Here is a 24,016-nt window from a genome sequence, read left to right as displayed (position 1 = left end):
CCGGTAAGCGTTCATGGCGTGATTCATGGCCCACATGCTGTAATAAAGTTGCTGCTGCCCAACTTCCTGCGAGCTCAGTGATCCCAGTGCTCATTTTTATCTGCTGGTAGGTAGCAAGAAACTAGAGACGTTCTGGGTCTAATGATGCGACGCTGACCCTTAGGTGGTGCCATACAGGAGGGACCCCCGCTGGTTCCCACTAACACAGTGTGGACCACCTTGCTCTCAGATGGTGTGCTGCACTAGCCACCCCAGCGAGAATGCTGAAGGCGAACAGCAGTAGCAGTGTGTGAGGTCAATAAAAATGTCCCTGATCCTACAGAACTGTCATACCTCATTCGAGTGGGTTCGGTTCTGATGCTTGGCCCGGTCCGAGGCGTTGGAGAATGCCTTGTTGCAGCCTTCATGCTCGCAGACGTAGGGCTTCTCACCGGTGTGGGACCTCAGGTGGGTCTTCAGGTTCTCCAGACGTGAGTAGGCCTTCGAGCAGCCCTCGAACTGCGGATGAGGTAGGCGGTAATGTAGTGAAGGAATGATGCAGTGATTTGGTGACTCAGTGATGGGGTGACAGGGTGACACAGTGATTTGGTGATGCAGCGAAGTGGTGACTCACTGACGGAGTGACGAAGTGATGAGATGATACAGTTCTAGTGTTTTCTCATGTCACTATCAGATGCTTTTATAGTGAGATGGCTAATTAGTGGCTAGTGAGGTAGCCTGGAGTTAACTTAAGAATGCAGGGCCGCCCCTGAGACAAGGCACCTTACATCAGCTCATATGTGTTAATAAGCAGCCAGATCTGTTACGCGCTGAGATCCTGGCCATTACTCTGGAGGCCATGCTGCTCTCACATCTCGTCACATACTTAAAATGGAATCATAAACACAGGCATAACAGGCTTAATGAATAAATAATTCACAGAAAGAATCATTACGAAAAACTCTTTAAACGTACATGCCCTGGTGTCGGGTATGTCTAACTGAATACTGGTTTATGCAGTTATGTGCTTTTGCATCTGTGATACTATCAGGTATATGAACACATGTGCATCTGCATGCTGGCATGATTATATTTGTGCTTGTGCGTGTTATATATGTGTGTCTTTGCATGCATGTCAGCATTACATATATGCATCTACCTGGATCCATGTTCAGATGCATGCAGTACACGTGCCTGTGTGCCCCCGCATGCAGCCTCACACCTGTATCGGGCCTGACGCAATCATAAGCCCCCACACCCCCACTCACCGTGCACTTGTGCGGCTTCTCGCCCGTGTGCCTCCGCATGTGCACCACCAGCATGTACTGGGCCTTGAAGGGCTTCTGCTCCCGCGAACACTCCTCCCAGCGGCACACGAACTCCTTCTTCTCCCCATGGATGTGCTCATTGTTGATGTGCTGCAAAGCAGGGGGGAGGGGACGAATTAGCTTAGCGCGTGCCGACAGGGGAGGGCTTGGCTGTGGGACCGTCCAGACCCCGATGAGACAGCCCGAACCCACCCCCACCATCCCAGAGGATGGCTTCGATAGGGCCAGCCGCCTTTAAGCTTTGATCAGGGCCGCTGTTTGACTCAGCGGGCAGACACCTGAGCTACGAGGGTGCCGTGTCGTTCCGGAGGGGCCCCGCTAATAGGGGCTTGTGAAAACAGCCTCCTAATTTAGGGAGCCCACAGAGAAGCCATTCATCTGAGGAGCGATGTCATCCATCAGGGCTGACGGTGCGTTTCCATTTGTCACGCTTAGAGAAAAGGGCGCCGCACTCGCTCGTTCTTCTGTCGGGGACCCCGCGTGTTGGGGGGGGGGATACCATCTCCATTAGAGGGATTCGGCACCATGTGCAAATCGAAATGATCGTCTGGGAAAATCCCAGGATCACCAATGGAACTTCTGTGGGTTTGGATTCACTCAATACAGGCGGGCGGATCGGCGTCTGTGATTCAGGGCCCTGGTGAATCTGCCCACGAAGCCACGGCTCATTAAGGGCGGTGTGGCGTCTCCTGCCTCATTAGCGCCCCCTGCAGGAACATGCTGTGTGGAAATGTGGTAAGACTACCCATAAACCCCACACTGAGACCCCATAACCCTGTGCCTGGAGATCCAAATCCGTGAATGGCGGAGGCTCATGTTACACATGCTCCACACACAGATACACATGAACACGAGTATCGGACAGCAACCATGATTATTATCATGTGTGCAGTGTGTGTATGGCAGGACTGAGATCCATCCCAAAACAAGCCGCTAACGGAGCCTGCAGCAGTAGGCCGGCCCTACTGCCACTGAGTGTTTCTGCACCTCCCCCCAAGCCCGTGGCCCCCACCTCTGTGCCACGCTTCACTGACAGACAGGAATGTCTGTGTAACCCTCAGCCCGTGTTCCGAGTCTTTTGAGGTGGAGAGGGGCGGCCCAGAGCAGTCCGGCGGCTAAGGTGACTCCATCGCTCAGGTGCTACATAAGAAGCACACACACACAGCCATGTCCAGCAAAGACTCTCAAACGCCCCATCACCACCTTCCTCCCCCTACTCTTTTGAATCAGACACATTTTTGATAGGATTTTATATTGAAAAAATGTTATAATATCCAAAAGATGGTCTGAAAGGCCTACTAATCCAAACTCTTCCAGAGTACTTCACTGAACACGGGGCCCAAATGCACGAAGCATACATGGACCCTCCTAACTCACACACGGAAGAGGGTTCTGGGATTGGCCCCCACAGCAGCTGTTTCAGGGGCCACAACTTTCTATTACACCATCGGGGGACTGCATTCGACATGCGGCTGGTACGCCCCCCAGGCTTGCTGTCTCACTGTACCTACGCTATTACAGCATCGGGGGACTGCATTCGGCATGCAGGTGGGACGCCCCCCAGGCTTGCTGTCTCACTGTACCTACACTATTACACCATCGGGGGACTGCATTCGACATGTGGCTGGGACGCCCCCCAGGCTTGCTGTCTCACTGTACCTACACTATTACAGCATCGGCGGACTGCATTCGGCATCCGGCTGGGACGCCCCGCAGGCTTCCTGTCTCACTGTACCTACACTATTACACCATCGGGGGACTGCATTCGACATGTGGCTGAGACGCCCCCCCCCCAGCTTGCTGTCTCACTGTACCTACACTATTACAGCATCGGGGGACTGCATTCGGCATGCGGTTGGGACGCCCCCCCCCCCCAGCTTGCTGTCTCACTGTACCTACACTATCACAGCATTGGCGGACTGCATTCGGCATGCAGCTGGGACGCCCCCCAGGCTTGCTGTCTCACTGTACCTACAGTATTACACCATCGGGGGACTGCATTCGACATGCGGCTGGGACACCCCCTGGTTTGCCATCTCACTGTACCTGCAGTATTACACCATCGGGGGACTGCATTCGACATGCGGCTGGGACACCCCCTGGTTTGCCATCTCACTGTACCTACAGTATTACACCATCGGGGGACTGCATTCGACATGCGGCTGGGACACCCCCTGGTTTGCCATCTCACTGTACCTGCAGTATTACACCATCGGGGGACTGCATTCGACATGCGGCTGGGACACCCCCTGGTTTGCCATCTCACTGTACCTGCAGTATTACACCATCGGGGGACTGCATTTGGCATGCAGCTGGGACACCCCCCAGGCTTGCTGTCTCACTGTACCTACACTATTACAGCATCGGGGGACTGCATTCGACATGCGGCTGGGACACCCCCTGGTTTGCCATCTCACTGTACCTGCAGTATTACACCATCGGGGGACTGCATTCGACATGCGGCTGGGACACCCCCTGGTTTGCCATCTCACTGTACCTGCAGTATTACACCATCGGGGGACTGCATTCGACATGCGGCTGGGACACCCCCTGGTTTGCCATCTCACTGTACCTGCAGTATTACACCATCGGGGGACTGCATTTGGCATGCAGCTGGGACACCCCCCAGGCTTGCTGTCTCACTGTACCTACACTATTACAGCATCGGGGGACTGCATTCGACATGCGGCTGGGACGCCCCCCAGGCTTGCTGTCTCACTGTACCTACATTATTACAGCATTGGGGGACTGCATTCGGCATGCAGCTGGGATGACCTCCAGTTTGCTGTCTCACTGTACCGATACTATTACAGCATCGGGGGACTGCATTCGGCATGCAGGTGGGACGCCCCCCAGGCTTGCTGTCTCACTGTACCTACACTATTACACCATCGGGGGACTGCATTCGACATGTGGCTGGGACGCCCCCCAGGCTTGCTGTCTCACTGTACCTACACTATTACAGCATCGGCGGACTGCATTCGGCATCCGGCTGGGACGCCCCGCAGGCTTCCTGTCTCACTGTACCTACACTATTACACCATCGGGGGACTGCATTCGACATGTGGCTGAGACGCCCCCCCCCCAGCTTGCTGTCTCACTGTACCTACACTATTACAGCATCGGGGGACTGCATTCGGCATGCGGTTGGGACGCCCCCCCCCCCCAGCTTGCTGTCTCACTGTACCTACACTATTACAGCATTGGCGGACTGCATTCGGCATGCAGCTGGGACGCCCCCCAGGCTTGCTGTCTCACTGTACCTACAGTATTACACCATCGGGGGACTGCATTCGACATGCGGCTGGGACACCCCCTGGTTTGCCATCTCACTGTACCTGCAGTATTACACCATCGGGGGACTGCATTCGACATGCGGCTGGGACACCCCCTGGTTTGCCATCTCACTGTACCTGCAGTATTACACCATCGGGGGACTGCATTTGGCATGCAGCTGGGACACCCCCCAGGCTTGCTGTCTCACTGTACCTACACTATTACAGCATCGGGGGACTGCATTCGACATGCGGCTGGGACACCCCCTGGTTTGCCATCTCACTGTACCTGCAGTATTACACCATCGGGGGACTGCATTCGACATGCGGCTGGGACACCCCCTGGTTTGCCATCTCACTGTACCTGCAGTATTACACCATCGGGGGACTGCATTCGACATGCGGCTGGGACACCCCCTGGTTTGCCATCTCACTGTACCTGCAGTATTACACCATCGGGGGACTGCATTTGGCATGCAGCTGGGACACCCCCCAGGCTTGCTGTCTCACTGTACCTACACTATTACAGCATCGGGGGACTGCATTCGACATGCGGCTGGGACGCCCCCCAGGCTTGCTGTCTCACTGTACCTACATTATTACAGCATTGGGGGACTGCATTCGGCATGCAGCTGGGATGACCTCCAGTTTGCTGTCTCACTGTACCGATACTATTACAGCATCGGGGGACTGCATTCGGCATGCGGCTGGGACGCCCCCCGGTTTGCCATCTCACTGTACCGATACTATTACACCATTGGGGGATTGTATTCGGCATGCGGTTGGGACGCCCCCCCCAGTTTGCCGTCTCACTGTACTGATACTATTACACCATCGGGGGACTGCATTCGACATGTGGCTGGGACGCCCCCCAGGCTTGCTGTCTCACTGTACCTACACTATTACACCACTGGGGGACAGCATTCGACATGTGGCTGGGACGCCCCCCAGGCTTGCTGTCTCACTGTACCTACACTATTACAGCATCGGGGGACTGCATTCGGCATGCAGGTGGGACGCCCTCCAGTTTGCCATCTCACTGTACCTACACTATGGGCTTCTGCTCATGCTGGGGGTCTCCTACTCAAAAAGATTACTAATAGTAGCAGTAGTAAGAGGACTTGAGTGTGTGGTGTTTAAGATGGCTAAGAATCAGATTCAGATGAGGACACGCTGTCTGAGTAATCATTTCTCTACTGCTGCCATGCAGACACATGACAGGACTGCATCCTCTCAGCCTGCTGTGGGTTACTGTCATCGCACGCCTGGCTCACGCTCCAACCAAGCCCAGTACTTTGATCTTTAAGTGCTGCATGAACAGGGGAGTTAGATGAAGTGGGGGCAGCCAGGGGTGGGACCAGCGCGGGCTTGCCTGGAATCAGTGGTATGGGGGTAAAATGGCGCCACCCACCAATGTGCTGACCTCAGCGACGGAATCTGGGAGGATCGAGTGCTGACCCTGAGGAAAAGCCGCAATGCGGCCCCACGCTGTGACGCATGACCCTGCCCATAGGACCTGAAGGGTGGGGCGGGGAAGGCTTCAGTGCTAATCGTATCGTCCTGCAGCTTAAAACGAGGAGCTGGGAATTTGGAGATCCCAGTGTGACGACATATTCCATCTGAGCCCCAGGGGTCAAAGGTTTTAGAGGAGGTCGGAGGGCAGGGCCACCTCTTCTGACACAGCTTCCTGATCATTTCTAGAACATTCTCACTAATCCAAACTCAGTCATGGGACAGTGACACTTACTTGCTTTTCAGAAAAATGGTTTTAATTAAGCAATGGCATGGATGATACCCTTGACGTTGTGATTGCTTGTTTCTTAAAATAACATCTTAAAACAAAAGGGAAGACTTCTGTGCCACAGAACATCGTGTCTTCTGACGTGTCCCCTAGCTATCCCATGATGCAATGTTCCCCCCAGCTGTCCCACAATGCAATGTGCAGCAGTGGCGACAGGCCACAGGAGGTGTCTGGGCAGTGTGTGAATGCGTGTGCGCTGGGCTGCTCGCTTACGTGCACCAGCTGCTCCTGGGTATCATACTCCTTGGCGCAGCTCTCCCAGCGGCAGTGTGTCTCGTACACGGCCTCTGGTTCCTGCCGGCACTCGTCCTTGTCCAGGTCTTCCTTGAGATCCAGAAGCCCGCCCAGGTGGTCCTGTCACAAGGACGCCATGGTCAGACCTGTTCCATTCCATCTCTCTGCATGAGCATGCGCCTGGGACGCCCCGGGATACGTGTATTTGGGTAGCTGTTCCCTGCCCCGACGTGAGGGCGGATAGCCCTCCAGCGGCACGAGCCGAGATGGCTGCACTCTCAAACTTAAAAGGCCCAAAACTCTCTAATGTGGGACGTGGAAAAAAAAAATGTTTTCTTTTATCAGTGATTTCAAACACGGGCCCCCCCAAATCACCCCACTGCACATGCAGTTTTGTTCTAGGCCTGTGATTAAGGGGCATTAATTTAAATGGTGTTAGATGGTCTCCATGTGACAGTTAATGGCATTCCTCAGAAACAGAAAAACCTCGATAAGAGCCCGACTCCAGGGGCCTGTAAACGTGCCCCCCCAGATGGCAGCGGCGTGTTCAAGCTCCACCTCCCCCCCCCGCCCCACACACACACAGATAGCCCCCCTTTCCATTCCCCAGCCTGCCCCTGGCCTGCTGACGACAGCATCTTCATCTCCGCCCCTGAACACTGTCTTCATCAATTCTGCAGGCCCCAGGACGATGGAGGCACCGCCAGACCCATGCATCACGTCCGAGGCTGCCTCCGGTACGGCTGCTGAGAGGGGGGTGTGCCTCAAGGAGCCCCCTTTGGCTGACAGTAACAGACAGCCAATATTTCACTAAAACAAAGTGCAGCAGCATGGTTTGGCGTGGCCGAGAGGGGTAAGGGGAAGGCGCGTGAATGGACGTAAAGTTCTCGTGGTGCTCGGAGAGCGGAGCCGGGGGACTGGCCGCTCCTCTGGGCCCGCTGATGCACCATTGGTCGGAACGCAGTTTTTCAGGGAAAAATGACTCCTGAGGGTAACGGAACGCCGTAGCGTGCAGACGAAAAGCTGCCAGAGGTGCGATTTTACTCCAAGAGGAAAGTAAAAAAAAAAAAAAAAACTTGCGCAGCAGAGAGAGACACGGGCCGGGAAAAAGAGCGGGACTTCACAGGGAGAATGGGGAATTTTTGGTTTGGGGCCAAGATGGAGCATGGAGGATGGATCAAACCTCCAGCACAAAGGGCAGCATCTCCAGCTTCCCATGAATATATCATGTACACATGAACCCATGCATTCTCATAAACTGCGATTCACCATAGGAACCACTGAAAGCCAGTGGGCACATCAGGAAGCCTGGGCTTTTACCTGAGAGCAGGGGGAGGCTGGTCGAGGGCCCTCTGCCTCTGTTTTGACCTTTGACCTTTTCGTGATCATGGGGTTGACGGTGCTGCTGACCGCAGAGTCGCTGCTGGCGTTCTGAGGGGGGGTACAACAGAGTTAGGGTTTAGGGTTAAGGTTTGGGGTTTAGAGATAGGGTTTGGTGCATGGCACACAAGACCAAAACATTAAAACATTTACATAACAGAATCCAACTGGGGCTTCTACTGGAGCAAATGATTATGGTAAAAATCAGAATCAAATCAGTAGATGGACTGCTGGGTAACAAATACCTTCTCTGTTGTGAAAGTCAACGTGGAATTGTTCCGGATCCAAACAGGATTTAGCAGCTAACCGTAACACGATTTTTACGCTTGCTCTTAGCTATGCTATCCTGATGCTGGTCCTCTCCCACAATACCCGGTAGGGCTCACCTTACTGGACTCTGTGTTGTGGATGGCAGGGGGAAGGGTGGAGAGGCCCAGAGGATGCTGCCGGGCCGAGATGGTGGGCGTGGGCTGGACGAGGGGCGGTGTGTGGCCAAAGGCGCTGAGTCCCCGCTGCTGCGAGAGGATTTGCTGGTAGGCGACGGGGTTGATGGGGTGGGGAAAGGGGAATGAGGGACTGTGGCAAAGGAGACAACAACATGGGGAGACATGTCACTGGACTGTGTCCTTCCAGGCAAGCGTCGCGTGACATCGGTCATCCGGGCTAAGAGACAAGTGGAGGGATGTGTACTCAAGTCTGATTGATGCATCCTTGGAGCCACGTCCCCTGCATACCTGATGGCCCCCACAGACAAGTGTCCATAGGAGCTGCTGGCTGCTGAGCTGCTCCGGGAGTTATTGATGTAGGCCACCAGCGAGTTGGGTGACGTGCGGATCATGGTCTGCAGGTCGATGCTGGTGTCTGACAGGGGTGAGATGGACAGGGCACGCTTGCGGCTCAGCCGGGGAGTCAGCCTGGGGCTGGGGAACCGGGACACTACAGGGGTGGGGGGGGGGGGGGGGTGAGAAAGAGAGACTATAACACCCAGTACAGAGATTCCAGACATCATGTCCATTTACCATCGACTTAAATTGCTAGAAACAGAAAGGTTTGTTTATAAATTACAGGCTGGTTAACTGGTTGCACATATTCAGTACTTTGTTGAGCAGTTTGACTGGAAGGTGTGACCTCCCCCCCTAAAGGGACAGTGACCCACTGCTAGGATTATCAATGCAGCCAGGTAACAGCGGAAACCTCCAGGGGCAAAACGCACTGTCACTTTCCTCCCTGGCCAGCGGCCATTTATTTCTGGAGCCTCGTGAGAACAGAGTGATGGATGCGGCCGTGACGTCCCTCAGCCAGCCGTGGCCCCCCCTGGTAACAAAGCACGGGGCCTAGTCCACTGGTACCGCAAAGTCATTCACCATTTATACTGTAAACAATCTGTATGGGGGTCTGACGGACATTCCACCCACCAGAGCACCCATGTGTGCAGAACAGCGAGCTATAGGCCTTCTGTGTGAAAAATATCACTGTGCAAACAATAAAAAGGTAAGGGCCCCCTGAGACCTGTGGCGGCAGGAGGGGAAGGTTGGCAGAACACAGACGAGGGGGTCATATGTCTGTCAACGTCTTTCAGTGACGTCTGCCTCCTGCTCGGGTTTTTCGGGGGCTGATAAGCGGGATTCACGGGACTCGTACTGCACGGCTAGATCTGGTACTACAACTAAAATGAAAGTCGAATCCATTTTAAATGACAGGAGTTGGGACACGGTTCTGGCCTCTCGTCGACAGGTCGAGCTTGAAGAAGGCGCAGTGAGCAGACGGACACCCATGTTTCTGCTGAGAGGGGTCAGTCCAGCCATACTGGAGCGGTTTAAGTCATTCCAGCACCACCTCACTGCACAATCGCACACTTTCATCTCCGGCTGCCATGGTCACATTCAGGCTTTCCAGTGGGTAATTAATCATTCCTGATAATTTACACTAATTACTGTGATAAGAATCTCACTGCAGTGGTTATAAGGCAGCATGTTAAATGGAGGCAATTTGCCGAATTGATTTGAATGAATGAAAAACAGAAAAGGTCCAGTTGTGTTGTTTTAAAATAATATTTTGATAAGTAAACAATGAAAATGGCTGCTTTTTAATGATATTCAGTCGCCCCCTGCTTTCCAGTGAAATTTGTAGGCTGGAGGCTTAAAGCTATGTAATGCATCTGTTGATTGCGATTAGTGGGCTGCCTCTCTAAGCAGTACAGCTAGAGCAGGGCTGGGAGCCCCTGGCAAGGTCTGATCGCCATGAGGACCACTGTCAGGCTTCATGTGTGTAAAACATGAGCCAATGTGCCCCCGCTGCCTCAGGTTCAACAGGTGCTCAGTGTTAGCAAGGGATGTGGAGGAGGGCAAGGGGCAGGGGGCAAAGGGCCAGGGGCAGAGGGTAAGCAGAAGCCCTTAAATAGGCCTTGCACATGTGCTGCCTGCAGAGGCAGCTTTAGAGAGGCTGGGGGCTGTTTTGCTCGTCCGTCTACCCCCAGCTCATGCCCTGCTGTGTTTTCAGTTTCCCTCTGTTAAAAATACCGGGAATGCGAGATAGGGATCTTATCGGGGCTCACGCCACCGCCTCCATATGTGAGCACCGGCAATTTCGGCAAATTACGGGTTCAGCTGTGGGTGAAGAGCACCGAATAAAGTGAGCAGTAACATTCCTCAGCGAAATGCATAGGTCGACAGCAGTGGCGTCGGGGCGGACAGGAGGCCTGACTGACAGGCAGAGCGCAGCCCGGCGGAGCAGGCCGCGTCCGCACCGGGTTTGGCTGGGAACCGCGCGGCGGGCCCTTTATCCATCACCGCCGGCTCACCTTCAGGGAGTCGTGTTTATTAGCGTGCCGCTTCCTGTGATGAATGAGGAAAACGAGCGAAGGCGGCCGAGCTGCGATTGCCTGGCCCCTTGCTCTCCCTCCCTCCCGCCTGGTGATTAATGCTCAGCTATTGCTCCCCCCCACCCCCCGCCCTCCAAAGCCACCCCCATCTTGCTCCACACACACACACACACACACACGCAGGCTTTAGGTCTTGTGACGAGCCTTCCTGGGCGGGCCTGAGACAGACTCCTGGAGGACCACTAACCACGCAGTCCATGTATTCATATCTTTGTGGGGACCCTTCATTAACTTCTACGGATACCCCTAACCCTACCAAACCCTAACCTCAACTGCAAGTAGCCAAACAAAATACAAGATTTTTGGCATTTTTAGTTTTTGATTGCCTCCACAGATATTTATTAAATTGAGGTTATCCTTGTGAAGACTGAAAAAATGTCCCCCTAAGTTAAAAAGATACAAGTTTTTATCACATTGTGGGGAAATCTGGACTCTACAATGTATTAATTACAAAAACAATACCTCTAACTGACAACTAATAGACCACTACCTCCAATGAACTGCTACCTCTAAAGATTTTTTTTTCACTGCAACAGGTACTGAACTTCTGGTACTAAATAATTGTTACTGCCCCTTTTCCATGAACTTCTGTTCCAGTACCAATATCAAACCAGCTGAGGTACATGTTCAATGCTTTGGTACTTTGGTGATGGACATGCAAATGCATTTATTTGTCAACTGGTTATGCAAATAACTTGCCTCGGGAACACAAAATATAACCGCCATCTTGAAAAAGCAGAATTATAAAATGAGAAAATAACAATCAACTAAGTAAGAAAAATAAGTAATAATAACAGATGTATGGACAAATGGAGAGACCCAGGATATAATCGTGATTGGGCCAGAAGAACAGATTCAATGAGTTCTGGGTGGCATGATTAGAAATAAAAAAGCATTTCGTAACACTTTACATTAACTGCTCCTCCATGATGCATTCATTATGTATTCATATAACATTCAAAAGCAGCATGTACGCATACCATGTGACCCTAACATGCTTATTAGCTTTAATATACATTAACGACAAACATTACACAATTATTAGAAACATTACTGAATAATGTTTTTATTAATGTATATTAAAGTTGGTAAGGTATCATGTGAAACGCAGAACAATGCAGTGCTGGTCACTCATAATACCATTCGGTGCCACTACTAGTTTTTCATGCCAGTGTATAAAACTGTTGACTTTAGTACTATTTTGCAGTACCAGAAGTTTGGTGTCTGGTGCAGTGGAAAAGAACCCTAATAGCCCACTAATAGATCATGACATCCAATGGACCACTACCTCAGACTGCTAGCTCTAACAAACCACTAACAGACCACTACCTCCAACAGATTGCGCGTTCTAACAGACCACTAATAGACCACTACCTCCAACAGGCTGCTCCTTCTAACAGACCACTAATTGAGTACGACTTCTAACAGATCTCTGCCTCTAACAGACCACTAATAGATCACTTCCTCCAAAGGATCTCTACCTCTAACAAGCCACTAATAGATCACTACCTGCAACGGACCTCTGCCTCTAACAGACTGCACATGGTCAGCATTCTGTTCCTAACATGGTGTCACTCCTAGTTCCCAAACTGTCTGGTCAAGCCTGCTCCTGGAGTGCAGGTGTTTTCTCTGGCTGAGGCTACTCTCCAGACACCCTGGAACTCTAGTCCCAAATTATTCCAGTATTTTCCTTCAGGGGAGTTGTACCCCCGCCCCATCAAGTTTGTCTCTCTGAGCTGCCTAATGAGAGACAAGGTGTCCTTCTATTAGTTTGACCCAGAGAGCGGGTGGGGGGCTTACGAGTAGGCGTCTTGGCTGCACATTACCATAGTCTGGGTCCTGTCAAGTGTTTACCAAGCTCAGGGCTGCCCAGGGAATTCGCCTGCGGTTTGCAACGGCCTCATTTATTTATTTATGCGTGCATCCATGCAGGCAGCTGAGGAGCGGCCCCTGAAAAGAGCACTCTCTGCTCTTATTGAAAGGCACCCAGTGAAGCATCTTGGGGAAGCCGCACAGGTGACAGATTAATCTCTCACGCCCAGGAGCCACTCTTGGGACGCCCTGGTCCACATGCTGCGATGTCTGGGAACACGTCGGCTCACGCCAACCCGGGATGACATGATGCTGGCGAGGCATGCAGTATGACAGCAGACCCAGTGTAGCCCTGTGCAGGCCTGTGCTCCTGGGCTCCCTCCCGCTGGAGGAACAACTCTGCCTCTGCCGGCTTCCCACAGCTTTTCGCTGCAAAGGTCCTGTTCAACCATCCACTGTGGACATCATGGAAATCCTCAGCAAAGCGTTGGCGCACCGCATATTATAAATTTTATGCATATCCATACTCCGGAAGAATCTCACCTAATAAGGTTTTTCTGTTCAGAACAGGGGACGCTATTCACGGCTGAGCCAAATGTTCCCTGAGCCACGTCCCGTAACCGGTAAGCGAAAGGAAACACCTGAGTGCACGGGGGCGCGGGCCTGCGGTGGGTCCACAGAATTTATTAGCGTATAAATTGGTTTTAAATATGCATATAAATTTATCGGGGGCCCGTCTCGGAGTGAGGGAGACCGTGCTGAATATCCATCCAACAAGCAGATAAATGCAGCCCTTCATTGGAGAGCCTCTCCCAGCCAGCAGTCTGCCTCAATGGCGGTTCTGTGTCCAGTCGGGACCCAGAGGCCTGCTCTCTCAGTGCCAGGCAGCATCAAGCTCACTGAGAAGGAAAGCTAAACATGGCCCCGGTGAGGCGAGGCAAGGCGAGGGCCGTGCACTGCGGCTCTGTGGGTGTTTGGGTAAACAGAGCAGGGGGTCGGCTTGTGCAAACGGCCGCGGTGCCTGAGGGGGGCTGCGGTCCGCCCCTATCGGTTACCCGCCACCACGTCCCTAACGTGGCTTGCAGTTTGAGTCGTGCGTCCATGTGTCTGAAGTGTCAGTGGGAACATGGAAAGAGGGCAGTTTAGGTGACGGCAGCTCCCTGGCATGAGCTACGGGGCACAGTCAACAAATCAGTTGTATGATTATCTGGTAACATTATTCATGTGCCAACCCTTAGACCTAACCTGTCACACATCCCGTATTTTGAAAGATCTGTACATAACATTTATTTTAAATTCAAATTTTTATATTAAAAAAAAATCTGCATCATCATAATGTATTAGCGAATTAACAGCAGATGAGCAAATTGCATGCATAATTCTGTGGTAAGGAATTCACGCGCTGCCACTTACTGTCCACTGGGCTCATGTAGTCCGGCAGGTGAGCCGAGGCGGCTGCGGCCCCTGTCTGCAGGAGGAGGTCCCCGTACGAATGCCGGTGGCTGGCCATCAGGTGGTAGTACTCAGCCGGGTTGGCCCCCGGTGGGGGCGGGGCTAGGCTGAAGAGGCCACGCTCCTTCAAGTGCTCATGCGTCACTGTGGATGAGAGAGGGGAGAGTTCAGGGGACTGGCGATAAGGAGAGCTGAAGATATCTGAAAGGGAGGCGGGGTGGGGTGTGATGGGGAGGAGACCGTGATGGACAGGGAGTGGAGCTTCTGACATGAGGATGGACGAAAAGAGTCAGTGTGGCTTTCCAGCTTTCCCAGCAGAGTCTTTGCTCAGATCTCCACACTAGAGCGGAAGGTGTATCCTATACTGCCATCAGCACCCTGTAAAGTTCTTGTAAAAGTGTCACGAGCAATGAATGTCAGATATGAATTTGTTTAACAGCTTGTCAACCTGGTTTCCGGCTTGCCAGGGTGGGGGGACAAACTCCCCCATGCGTCCCCTCCCCCAGGTACTATGGGTTTCTCGGAAAGGGAACAGGCACTCTATTCGGCCAGGAGCATGCCCGAGGTATAGGACTAACCCTGCTAGTGGGAAGGAGGAGCATGCAGGACCCTTGAAAGTGTCCCTTATCACCTCCCGATGACCAAGTCACCGTGACATTTGGGGAAATGGTCCCCAGGTGTTAATCATTTGGGATTAATGCAAGCACTGCCTCATTCACATTCCTCTAATGGAAAACTGGCACAGTTCTGCTGGCACCATCCTGCATGTGTGAGCTGAATCTGCTGTCTGTATTTTGACAAAATCCAGGGCTACAGATGACGCTGTCTGCATAGCAGTCAGGATCAATTTGGTATGCGAGTGGCTTCCCTTCTGACTGCCTTATCAGTGGGAACATCTCCCTTCTGCTGCTTAAACTTCCAAGGTGCTGACAGACTGTAAAGGCTGATTCATCTCCGTCTGGCTTCCTGCCACAGCCTGTTATCGCGGCCCTGTTCTGCTGAAAGATGCCTCGTCACGTCTTCATAAATACGGCTAAGGATGTTCAGTCTGTTTTCTGCTCCAAAAGTAAGAACATAGGTAGACACACACCTGGACAGGTACTGAGGGACCAATCAGCTCACGACCAGAGGTATTATTTCTCCCTGAGAGCTCAGTGCAGTTTGGGCCATTGCCAGAAAGAGAAAGTCATCATTAATGCATAACAGGGCGCCTGACCAGTGGGGTCATTCATTGGTGTTGATGTGCATCACAATAAGCACCCAGGGTCCTGACAATGAACCTCCCATCCTCTAAAGGCACCATGCATGCTATAAAGTTGTTTCTGAGTTATCAATCAAATCACACCAGAAACATCAAGTAATCTCAGTATTTCCAGCAGAGAATTTCAGTGATCTGCTCTGGGATTTTTACGCACCTGATCGAGAGCTCAGTCATGCATATTTAATCTGTCTCACTACACACATCGGGTGAATCATGGATCACTCACCGTCTGCCGGACTGAGTCCCCGGGCCGCTGAGATCATGGACAGCGTGGGGCTGTGCATGGATCGCAGGTAGTGCTCCATGTGGGAGCCCATGTAGGGGTGTGGGGGGTTAAATGGGGGCTCCCCGGCACCCACTCCATGCGGGGACAGCCGGATGAGGGAGATGTCAGAAATGACGGGGCTGCCGGCCAGACCTGGGGGACTGAAAAGAAGGGGGGTCAGATGTGTAGGGAAGCCGCAGTTGCTGATGAGCTTGACACGTGACACATGGAGGGCATAAAAAAACTCTCTCTCTCACACACACACACACACACACACACACACACACACATGTTGGGTAAATATATCTTTATGGGGACCGCTCATTCATTTCTATGGGAAAAATGCTAACGCTAACTATGACAACCTTAACCTCTATCCAGCCCTAAACATAACCCATAACCCTAAGTAACCAAGCAAAATACAAGAGGTATTGCATTTTTAGTTTTTTCATTGCAGTCACAAATTTTATTGAAGTTTTATTAAAAATGCGTATTCATCACGTTGTGGGGACAATGTGCCCCCATAAGGTAAGTTATACCTGCTCGCTCGCACACACACACAGACACACATAATGCCGTTGGGATTCGAACCCTCAACCCCTGAGGAGGGTGTCTCTACTGAGCTGCCAAGCTGCCATAGCTTAAAACCAACGCAGATCTGACAAATTGCCCCAGAATCCTATACGTTACTTCACACTTTCATAGGAAGTCCTTATGTGGTTACGCCCCTGGGAGGGAGCCCTTCAGAACAGCGTCAGGCACGCAGTCTGTAAGTAAAGCTATATGTGCATCCTGAGAGCCGTCCAGACGGCCATTTGTTTTTTACTTGGCAAAGTGAGATCGCGTCTGCCATAGCCCTCCGCCGCATTGTGCTCTGGCGGGTTGAAGCCGAGGACAGCGGGGGCTGCGGTTTGGGTGGGCACAGCCTCACAGCATGTGAGGGATTACACACCCAGAAGGTGTAAACTGATGTCCTGCCGGCTTGTGCTGTATCGCCTGATCTGTAAAGGATACCGTAAGGCGATGTCCCTGCGCACTCACAGGTGGTACCATGTGACGTTTCTGCTGGCTGGGCCCTGAAGCTCCTGTCCGCTCAGTCGAGTCAGGTAAAGCGGGACCCCATTCTGACTAATCTGGCTGGCCTGTCTGCTCATTACCTCCCCCCACCAGTGCAATTCACGGTGCCTCTAATCTGAGACGGATAGGAGGGCATAGGAAGACTCCCCCAAGACGTGACTGCAGGCAAAAGCTGACGGATGGCTTTGAAATTAAATGAGAGCAGAGTAGAAGCTGCCTCCCCTCCAGCCTGGAGCTCTCGGGATCCCTCTATGAGCAGAGCTGGCAGATGGCCGGACAGGAAGCAGAATCATGGTGAAAATGACAGGAGCAATGAGTGTGCAGTCATAGGGGCTGGCTGGTTGGAAACGTAGCTGGAAATGCATCTCACAGGAAAGCCAGGTCTGAAGACAGGATTCACCATGCGTCACTGGGTGTGTTAGGAAGAAAGAAATGGAGTGGTCCGAGATCCAGACAGAGTGGGTCGAGATCGGATGCATAAGCCCGAGACACAGATGCAGTGATCCGAGACACACATGCAGCAGCCCAAAATGTATATGAAGAGGCTCGAGACAGAGATGCTGCAATATGAGACACAGATGCATTGGCCCGAGACACAGACGCACCAACCTGAGACAGACAGAGCAGCCCAAGACACAGACAGAGCAGCCCAAGACACAGACAGAACAGCCCGAAACACAGACAGAGCAGCCCGAGACACAGACAGAACAGCCTGAGACACAAACGCAGTGACCTGAGACACAGACAGAGCAGCCTAAGACATAGACGTAGTGACCAGACAAACAGACAGAGCAGCCTGAAATACAGAGTAGCAAACCGAGACACAGACAGAGCAGCCTGAGACATAGACGCAGTGACCAGACACACAGACAGAGCAGCCTGAGACACAGACACAGTGACCAGACACACAGACAGAGCAGCCTGAGACACAGACACAGTGACCCAAGACACAGACAGAGCAGCCTGAGACATAGACGCAGTGACCCGACACACAGACAGAGCAGCCTGAGACATAGACTCAGTGACCAGAAACACAGACAGAGCAGCCTGAGACACAGACGCAGTGACCCGAGACAGACAGAGCAGCCTGAGACACAGACGCAGTGACCCGAGACAGACAGAGCAGCCTGAGACACAGACGCAGTGACCCGAGACACAGACAGAGCAGCCTGAGACACAGACGCAGTGACCCGAGACAGACAGAACAGCCTGAGACACAGACGCAGTGACCTGAGACAGACAGAGCAGCCTGAGACACAGACGCAGTGACCCGAGACACAGACAGAGCAGCCTGAGACACAGACGCAGTGACCCGAAACACAGACAGAGCAGCCTGAGACACAGACACAATGACCCGAAACACAGACAGACCAGCACGAGACACAGACATAGCAGAATGAGACACAGACATAGCAGAATGAGACACAGACATAGCGGCCTGAGACACAGAGCAGCAGCCCGAGACACAGACAGACCGGCCTGACACCCAAACCCCTCAAGGCATCGACCCCCTTACACTGATCATGCTCTGAAAACTGGCAATAGAAGTGAAAGCCTAACCCTCAAAGCCCAGAGATCCAGGACAGATCCAGCTGTCCATGTAGCGGGTCATGCTCAACAACACGCCCCCCCCCCCCCCCCATCTGACATCAGCTCCCCTCCTTCATCACTGTAACACTTCCGGGACCCAACAGCGGTGGGTGCTGCAATGTGACCACTCCCTCTGCATCAAAGGGGAAAGTCTTAAACCCCAAAAGAGTAGGAGGCTGACTTGTAGTCCATGGGGGTTTTGAGACTAAAAAGAAGGCCCCGGATCCAGAGTGCTTCCAGAGACTGCCCCAATTTCTCCTTTTTGTATGAGGAACCCCATCTGTGCTTGACCCTAACCCTGCTCCCTTTGCCATAATGGCTGCAGAGTATCACCAGCCATGCTCCAGAGGCGAGCTCTTTGCCAAGGGCCCCACGAAAGCGAGTATAAAGGGTTCTCTGTTTGGATGGGAAACAGGCACTGCACACACACACACACACACACACACACACACACACACACACACACGCACACACGCACACACACACACACACATACACACACACACACAAACACACACACACAAACACAGCCTCCTGCTGGTGGCATGCACTTATCAGTCTGGACGATTTCTGGATAACTGTTGGCTCATGGACGTTGAACTGCTCCAGTCCAGGTTACCAGCTTTGCAGTCATGTTCCTGTCTCGGTGACAGGGTGAGATTTCTCTCAGAGGAAAGCCCCCCAGGTTCTGAGTAGTGAGTCGGCTTCCCCACACAGGCAGGCCCCCAGACTGGCAGCCTGTTCTGTCCACAAGTGACTTAAAACCTCAGTCTCACACACTTAGGGAAAATTGGATTCCAATGACAATGTATGACACTAAATGGCACATAAAATGAGCCGCTTTTTAACAAGCAGATCAAACAGACTCCCATCTCTTTTACGACTTCACAGATTCATTGTGGATTCCTGGCTTGGACTCTTTCCCAGATGCAGTAATAAATGTAGATTTTGACTGCATCTCACAGAGTCAACAGAACCGCTAGCGACCCCCGGTGTCCAGTGTGTCCAGCCCAGCCGTGTAGAACAATGCAGCTGGATTCAGTGTGACAGTGAAATTTCTACTAACAAATATAAGCTGGCAAAATCTTTGGGTCAACAATACGCTGAGCAACATGCCGGGGACACACTGGGGATACGCTGTCCGACATGCCGGGGACACACTGGGGATACGCTGTCCGACATGTTGGGGACACACTGGGGATACACTGAGCAACATGCCAGGAGCATGTCATCTAACAAATCAGGGGACATGCTGTCTGACACACCAGGGACATGACATCCAACACGCAGAGGATATGCTGTTTAACACACCAGGCACACGCTGTCCGACATGCTGGGGACATGTGGCCACAATGAGGTTTCAGGAGAGGGCTGTAGCTGCGGGCAGAGACGTTCAGCAGATACGTTTGTTAGCGACAGATGGCAGTACGGGCGGAAGCTGGAAAACAACATGTATGAAGTAACTAAACAATGAAATCCATTTCCTGCCGCCAAAGAGCAGCCGAAATTCCTAGCCCAGAGCTGACCCCACAACGGAGAGAAGGTTTTGCTTGTCTGGACTTGCTGCTGACAGGCAGACACCCCCAGATGAGTGCCCGCAAACATGACAGGCAGGACATGTCCTGATCTGCCGCTCAGCGGCGGCATTTTGATCAAATCCGCGTGGCTTGTGTTCTCGACCCATAAACAAGGGCGATTAGTCACATGAGTCACACTGCAGCCCTAATTAGGACCTGTATACATGAAGATCTGTACAGACACTTTCATGAACCTCTCACAGTTTACATGAAAGACGGGCTTCACTGGCTGAGTTTCCAGAATGCATTGCTACAGAGACATTACCTCATTTCAAAACTGTTTTCATTTTTACTTTCCTGGAGTCCTATACATTCCTACCCAGATCATAAAACGTTTTATGTAAAGCAAACATTTAGGGCCATGAATGTTATAGATGAATTATAAACTCCCCTCAACGTCTACTCTGGAAAAAAAGTAAAATCTCAGGTGTCCCCTGTGATGAATGACAAAGCTAATATACATCCTCTTCATGCATCATGTGCTTCACTCATCAGAAAGACACTTTGATGCAACGAGGAAAAGTGAGACACATTCGAAGCTGCCAGCAATAAGGCAATATTTTTTTTATAAATAAAAAAGGTAACAGGAGGCCACCCCCGACCCAAACCCTGAGCCACTCTGCACAGGATCAGACTCGGTCACTGACAAAGCAGGGGGAACCCCCGACTGAGACATCCCATAATCACAGGGACTAGAGAGTGACAAACAAAGGGGGTCCTTTAAACCCAGAGGGCAGAGATGGGAAGAAAGTGCCGGAAGCTTCGTGCAAATGGCCTGCTGTTGTCCGGTGGTAGACTGGCTTATCAGTCAATCAGGCTCTTAGTAAATGTATGTGCGTCCTGTTTTTGCTGGAAAGCTGACAGACTGCCCATGTATGCCTGCCCGTCGGACCGCCCGGCACACCGCCTGCGTTGCTGTCCAAACGCCGGGAGCCCAGATCTCCAGCAGATGGACGCAGGCCGGTCGCTGCACCTGTTACCTTCCCCAACGCATGCCAAGAGCCCCCTCAGGACCCTCCCTGGGCCGGACGCCGACACTGAGGATGCGTGGTCGCTGCCAGAGGTCCCAGGGCGCAGGGTTCCTCATCCCCCCCCCCCACACACACAGTGCTGAGCAGAGCGCCGCTGAAGAGGACTGCTGCCGACACGTTTGTGCTTGCAGGTACGGCCCATTTCTCCAGGCGGCGTGAGCCAGAGATGAATCACAACATGACAGAGGCTTGTCTGCAGCCTGAGGCCACGGCTCTGATTGAGACAAATCACAGTATCTGCTATGGGCTCACCATAAACCCCCCACTGAGACTGGACCGGTGCCACAAGCTGGTGGACACAGTCTCACCGGCTGCACCAACTTGCCAGCCTCCTTAGAATAATGATCTATGATTAAAACTGGCAAAAATCAAGTCTAGGGGAAGGACATATTTGCAAATAAAGAAAAGCAGGAGGCTTCCGGGGGCCCAGCAGCTGGGGGGCATTGGGCCCCTGAGTCATCTTAGTCTGCCTCCCAGGTTCGGGGGATATGGCCCTCCCAATACCCCACTGCTTCACCTGGCCAGTTGAGCCACAAGAGTGACCTGTCCAGAGCTTCTTCTAACCATCTTAGTCACAGTGCTGGGTCATTTCTGGTAGTCTGCTAGGAGTGCTGGTTACTTCTACTAGTCAATCGAAGATCGTTCTGTATTCTGGGAAGATTATGTGTTCTACTTTTCAAAGACAACAGTATTTTGGGTCTGCCTGTGGTCCGAGCCCCTCCCAGAAAGGTAAGGGGGGAAACTGCCCCCTGAAGGTACGGCTGGAGATCCCCAACATCCTCTGTACCGGTGGATGAACAAGCGAGCGATTGAGCGGCGCGTATCGTTTGAAGGCCCGGCAAGAGAATGCAGTCTTTGTCTGGCTCGACTGGCTCACATCTCCGGTGGCAGAAGCCACAGTTTGAGGAAATCAATGGGCCCAATCAAGGCATCTTGGCCCGTGGGTGGTGGCTGCTGGGAAACACAGCGTTTGGGATGCACTGCTCCCCGATCACCAGGCGTGTAACGGAAACATCAGAAAGACAAGAGCAAGGCGGGAACCAAGAACCTCCTGGCTTCCTGGGGCTTGCATGTCCCTGCTAGCAGCTAATGCTCAGACTCACCAGTGTGATGATGGAATCATTCCAATTATGCACAAATTGAATGATGGAGAAATCATGTGCAGGCGTACATGGAGTACATGGAGAGGTGTACTTTAGCAGGTGTAACTGGTCCAGCTCCATATACCCTGATATCTGTGTAATAACGAGGGGTGGAGCACCCACGAGAGCAGTGGCTTGGGTGGCTCCACGCGTAGCCCAGTGCCCCAATCCCCCTCCCCCCCCTCGAAGGCATAGTGAGGGAGGCGCGGTGCGCCACTGCCTTCCAGACAGCTTTGACAAAATAAGCAGCGCCCTCATTATGCTATATGCAAACAATGATAAAGGGGACAGCGGCAGGATGTCATGTTAGGCAATCAACGCGGTGACCTTTGACATGCCGCCACGGGCAGATAATAAACCGCTGCGGCTTGCCGCCAATGACACCCCACTTAATTTGCTGTGCAATGCTCGTGTAATTAGGTGAATTTGGCACAGGCAGAGCAAAAGACAGCTAGATCAAGGTCTTGATGAATTAGGGGTCCACTGTCAAGTTCAAATCACATTAATCAAGGTGGCCAGGTACAGAGACAGGATTTTTTCCTTACTTTCCACAGCCGGTGATAAATGTGCCGGCTTCTGCACCGCTCCCAGAATGCATCACCATCAAATCTATGAATTTAATGTAACAGCACAATTTCCACAATCCCACAGATCCCCCCCCCCTTTCTGTTTTGAAATAACATGAGTTTGATGGGACAGGTTCAGGGCTGCGGGGTGGACTTAGTGTCGAGTCATTCACATATTCGACAAAGCATGTGTCTCGCCTGAGCGGTAAGACCTAAGAGGCATCCAGACTGTCCGGTCATACTGAAAAAAGCATTAACAGATGGGAGAACACCAGTCAGGTACCAAGATGTACCAGACTGGAAGGTTCTTTACCACCACGCAAAATCTTTCTGGGGGGCACTTTTCCCTTCCGTGCCAACTGCGACGGGCATTAAGATGACTGTTTCAGGGCGACAGGGCTATCCGTCCCAGTTCAGCATAAGCATAACAGATTTTTCTGTAAATCGGCACTAATGGGAAAAGGATATATGCCCCCCCCCATTTACCGCACGGCGAATCATAGTGCTGGCCCTGCAGCAGACTGCCAACACGCAGGAGGTTTGGGGGGAAACACGGTGGCTCTCGTCATGGATATTAAAGCCGGCTGTCCTTCACCTCCGCTTCTGGCAGCTGACGTTTGGGCCTGCTCTCCAGGTTTCCCCCTCTGAGCATTGGGGGGTGCTAATGAAGCAGAATTATCCGCTTCCTCTGAAGATGGGTGTACAACCCAGTCATGACCCAGCCTGGCCAGGTTCCTGTAGCACAAGCCGGAACCACCTTGACCTGTATCCAGAGCCCCCCCCCGCCCTCCCATGCAGAAACATATCGCCTTTACTTTACATGCGACCATGTCCGATTCAGCAAGAAGGAACCAAAGACAGACTAAAACATGGATCCCTTAGCTTTCCTCGGTACAGAAAATGAGCCGTACGGGTCACTTACGGTGAGCTCTGTGACATTTAAGGCTGTATGAGCGGTAGGCAGAGCGGACGGCATGCTTCAGAGGGATACGTGTTGGACGGTACACTTACCCATGCATGGCAGGCAGGCCATGTGGCTCGTAGTAGTACCTGCCCTCGTGGTGCCGCATGTCGATCGGAATGGGAGTGTGGAAGGTCGGGAACACGGGGTGGGAGGCTGCGAACAGACAGGTGGAGAAGAGGAAAAGTAGAAGATGGAAGGATGAGAGAGGGAGACAGAGGGAGAGAGACACTTCAAAAAAGGAAGCAGGGCACAATAAAACAACACAGATTTCAGAGGCAAGCTGGGCAGTTTTGTGCAGAATATTGGCTCTATCACAGAAGCCAAGTGGAATAAATAAATAATCAAAGTCATCCCAAGAAATCCTACATCTCCAACATAAAAGATCTCCAACTGGGCCTCTG

At 52.3% G+C, this 24,016-nt stretch overlaps 1 protein-coding gene across 1 annotated transcript in view; it reads right to left on the bottom strand.

The window, feature by feature from the left end:
• Nucleotides 1-24,016, bottom strand: part of gli2a (GLI family zinc finger 2a) — a 68,713-nt gene that overhangs the window by 5,943 nt on the left and 38,754 nt on the right. Inside the window, exons 3-11 of the mRNA XM_048978900.1 lie at nucleotides 23,663-23,768; nucleotides 15,630-15,829; nucleotides 14,104-14,286; nucleotides 8,732-8,933; nucleotides 8,384-8,573; nucleotides 7,938-8,048; nucleotides 6,597-6,737; nucleotides 1,248-1,397; nucleotides 334-498 (exon numbers count right to left, since the gene is read on the bottom strand). Coding sequence (XP_048834857.1) covers nucleotides 334-498; nucleotides 1,248-1,397; nucleotides 6,597-6,737; nucleotides 7,938-8,048; nucleotides 8,384-8,573; nucleotides 8,732-8,933; nucleotides 14,104-14,286; nucleotides 15,630-15,829; nucleotides 23,663-23,768 — 1,448 coding nt within the window. The remainder of the gene's footprint in view (nucleotides 1-333; nucleotides 499-1,247; nucleotides 1,398-6,596; nucleotides 6,738-7,937; nucleotides 8,049-8,383; nucleotides 8,574-8,731; nucleotides 8,934-14,103; nucleotides 14,287-15,629; nucleotides 15,830-23,662; nucleotides 23,769-24,016) is intronic.

The sequence above is a fragment of the Brienomyrus brachyistius genome, chromosome 16 (genome assembly GCF_023856365.1).
Source record: "Brienomyrus brachyistius isolate T26 chromosome 16, BBRACH_0.4, whole genome shotgun sequence".
In the NCBI taxonomy this organism is placed as follows: Eukaryota; Metazoa; Chordata; class Actinopteri; order Osteoglossiformes; family Mormyridae; genus Brienomyrus; species Brienomyrus brachyistius.
Note: the sequence above shows the minus strand (reverse complement) of the source record. Positions and strands in the feature narration are given on the sequence as shown.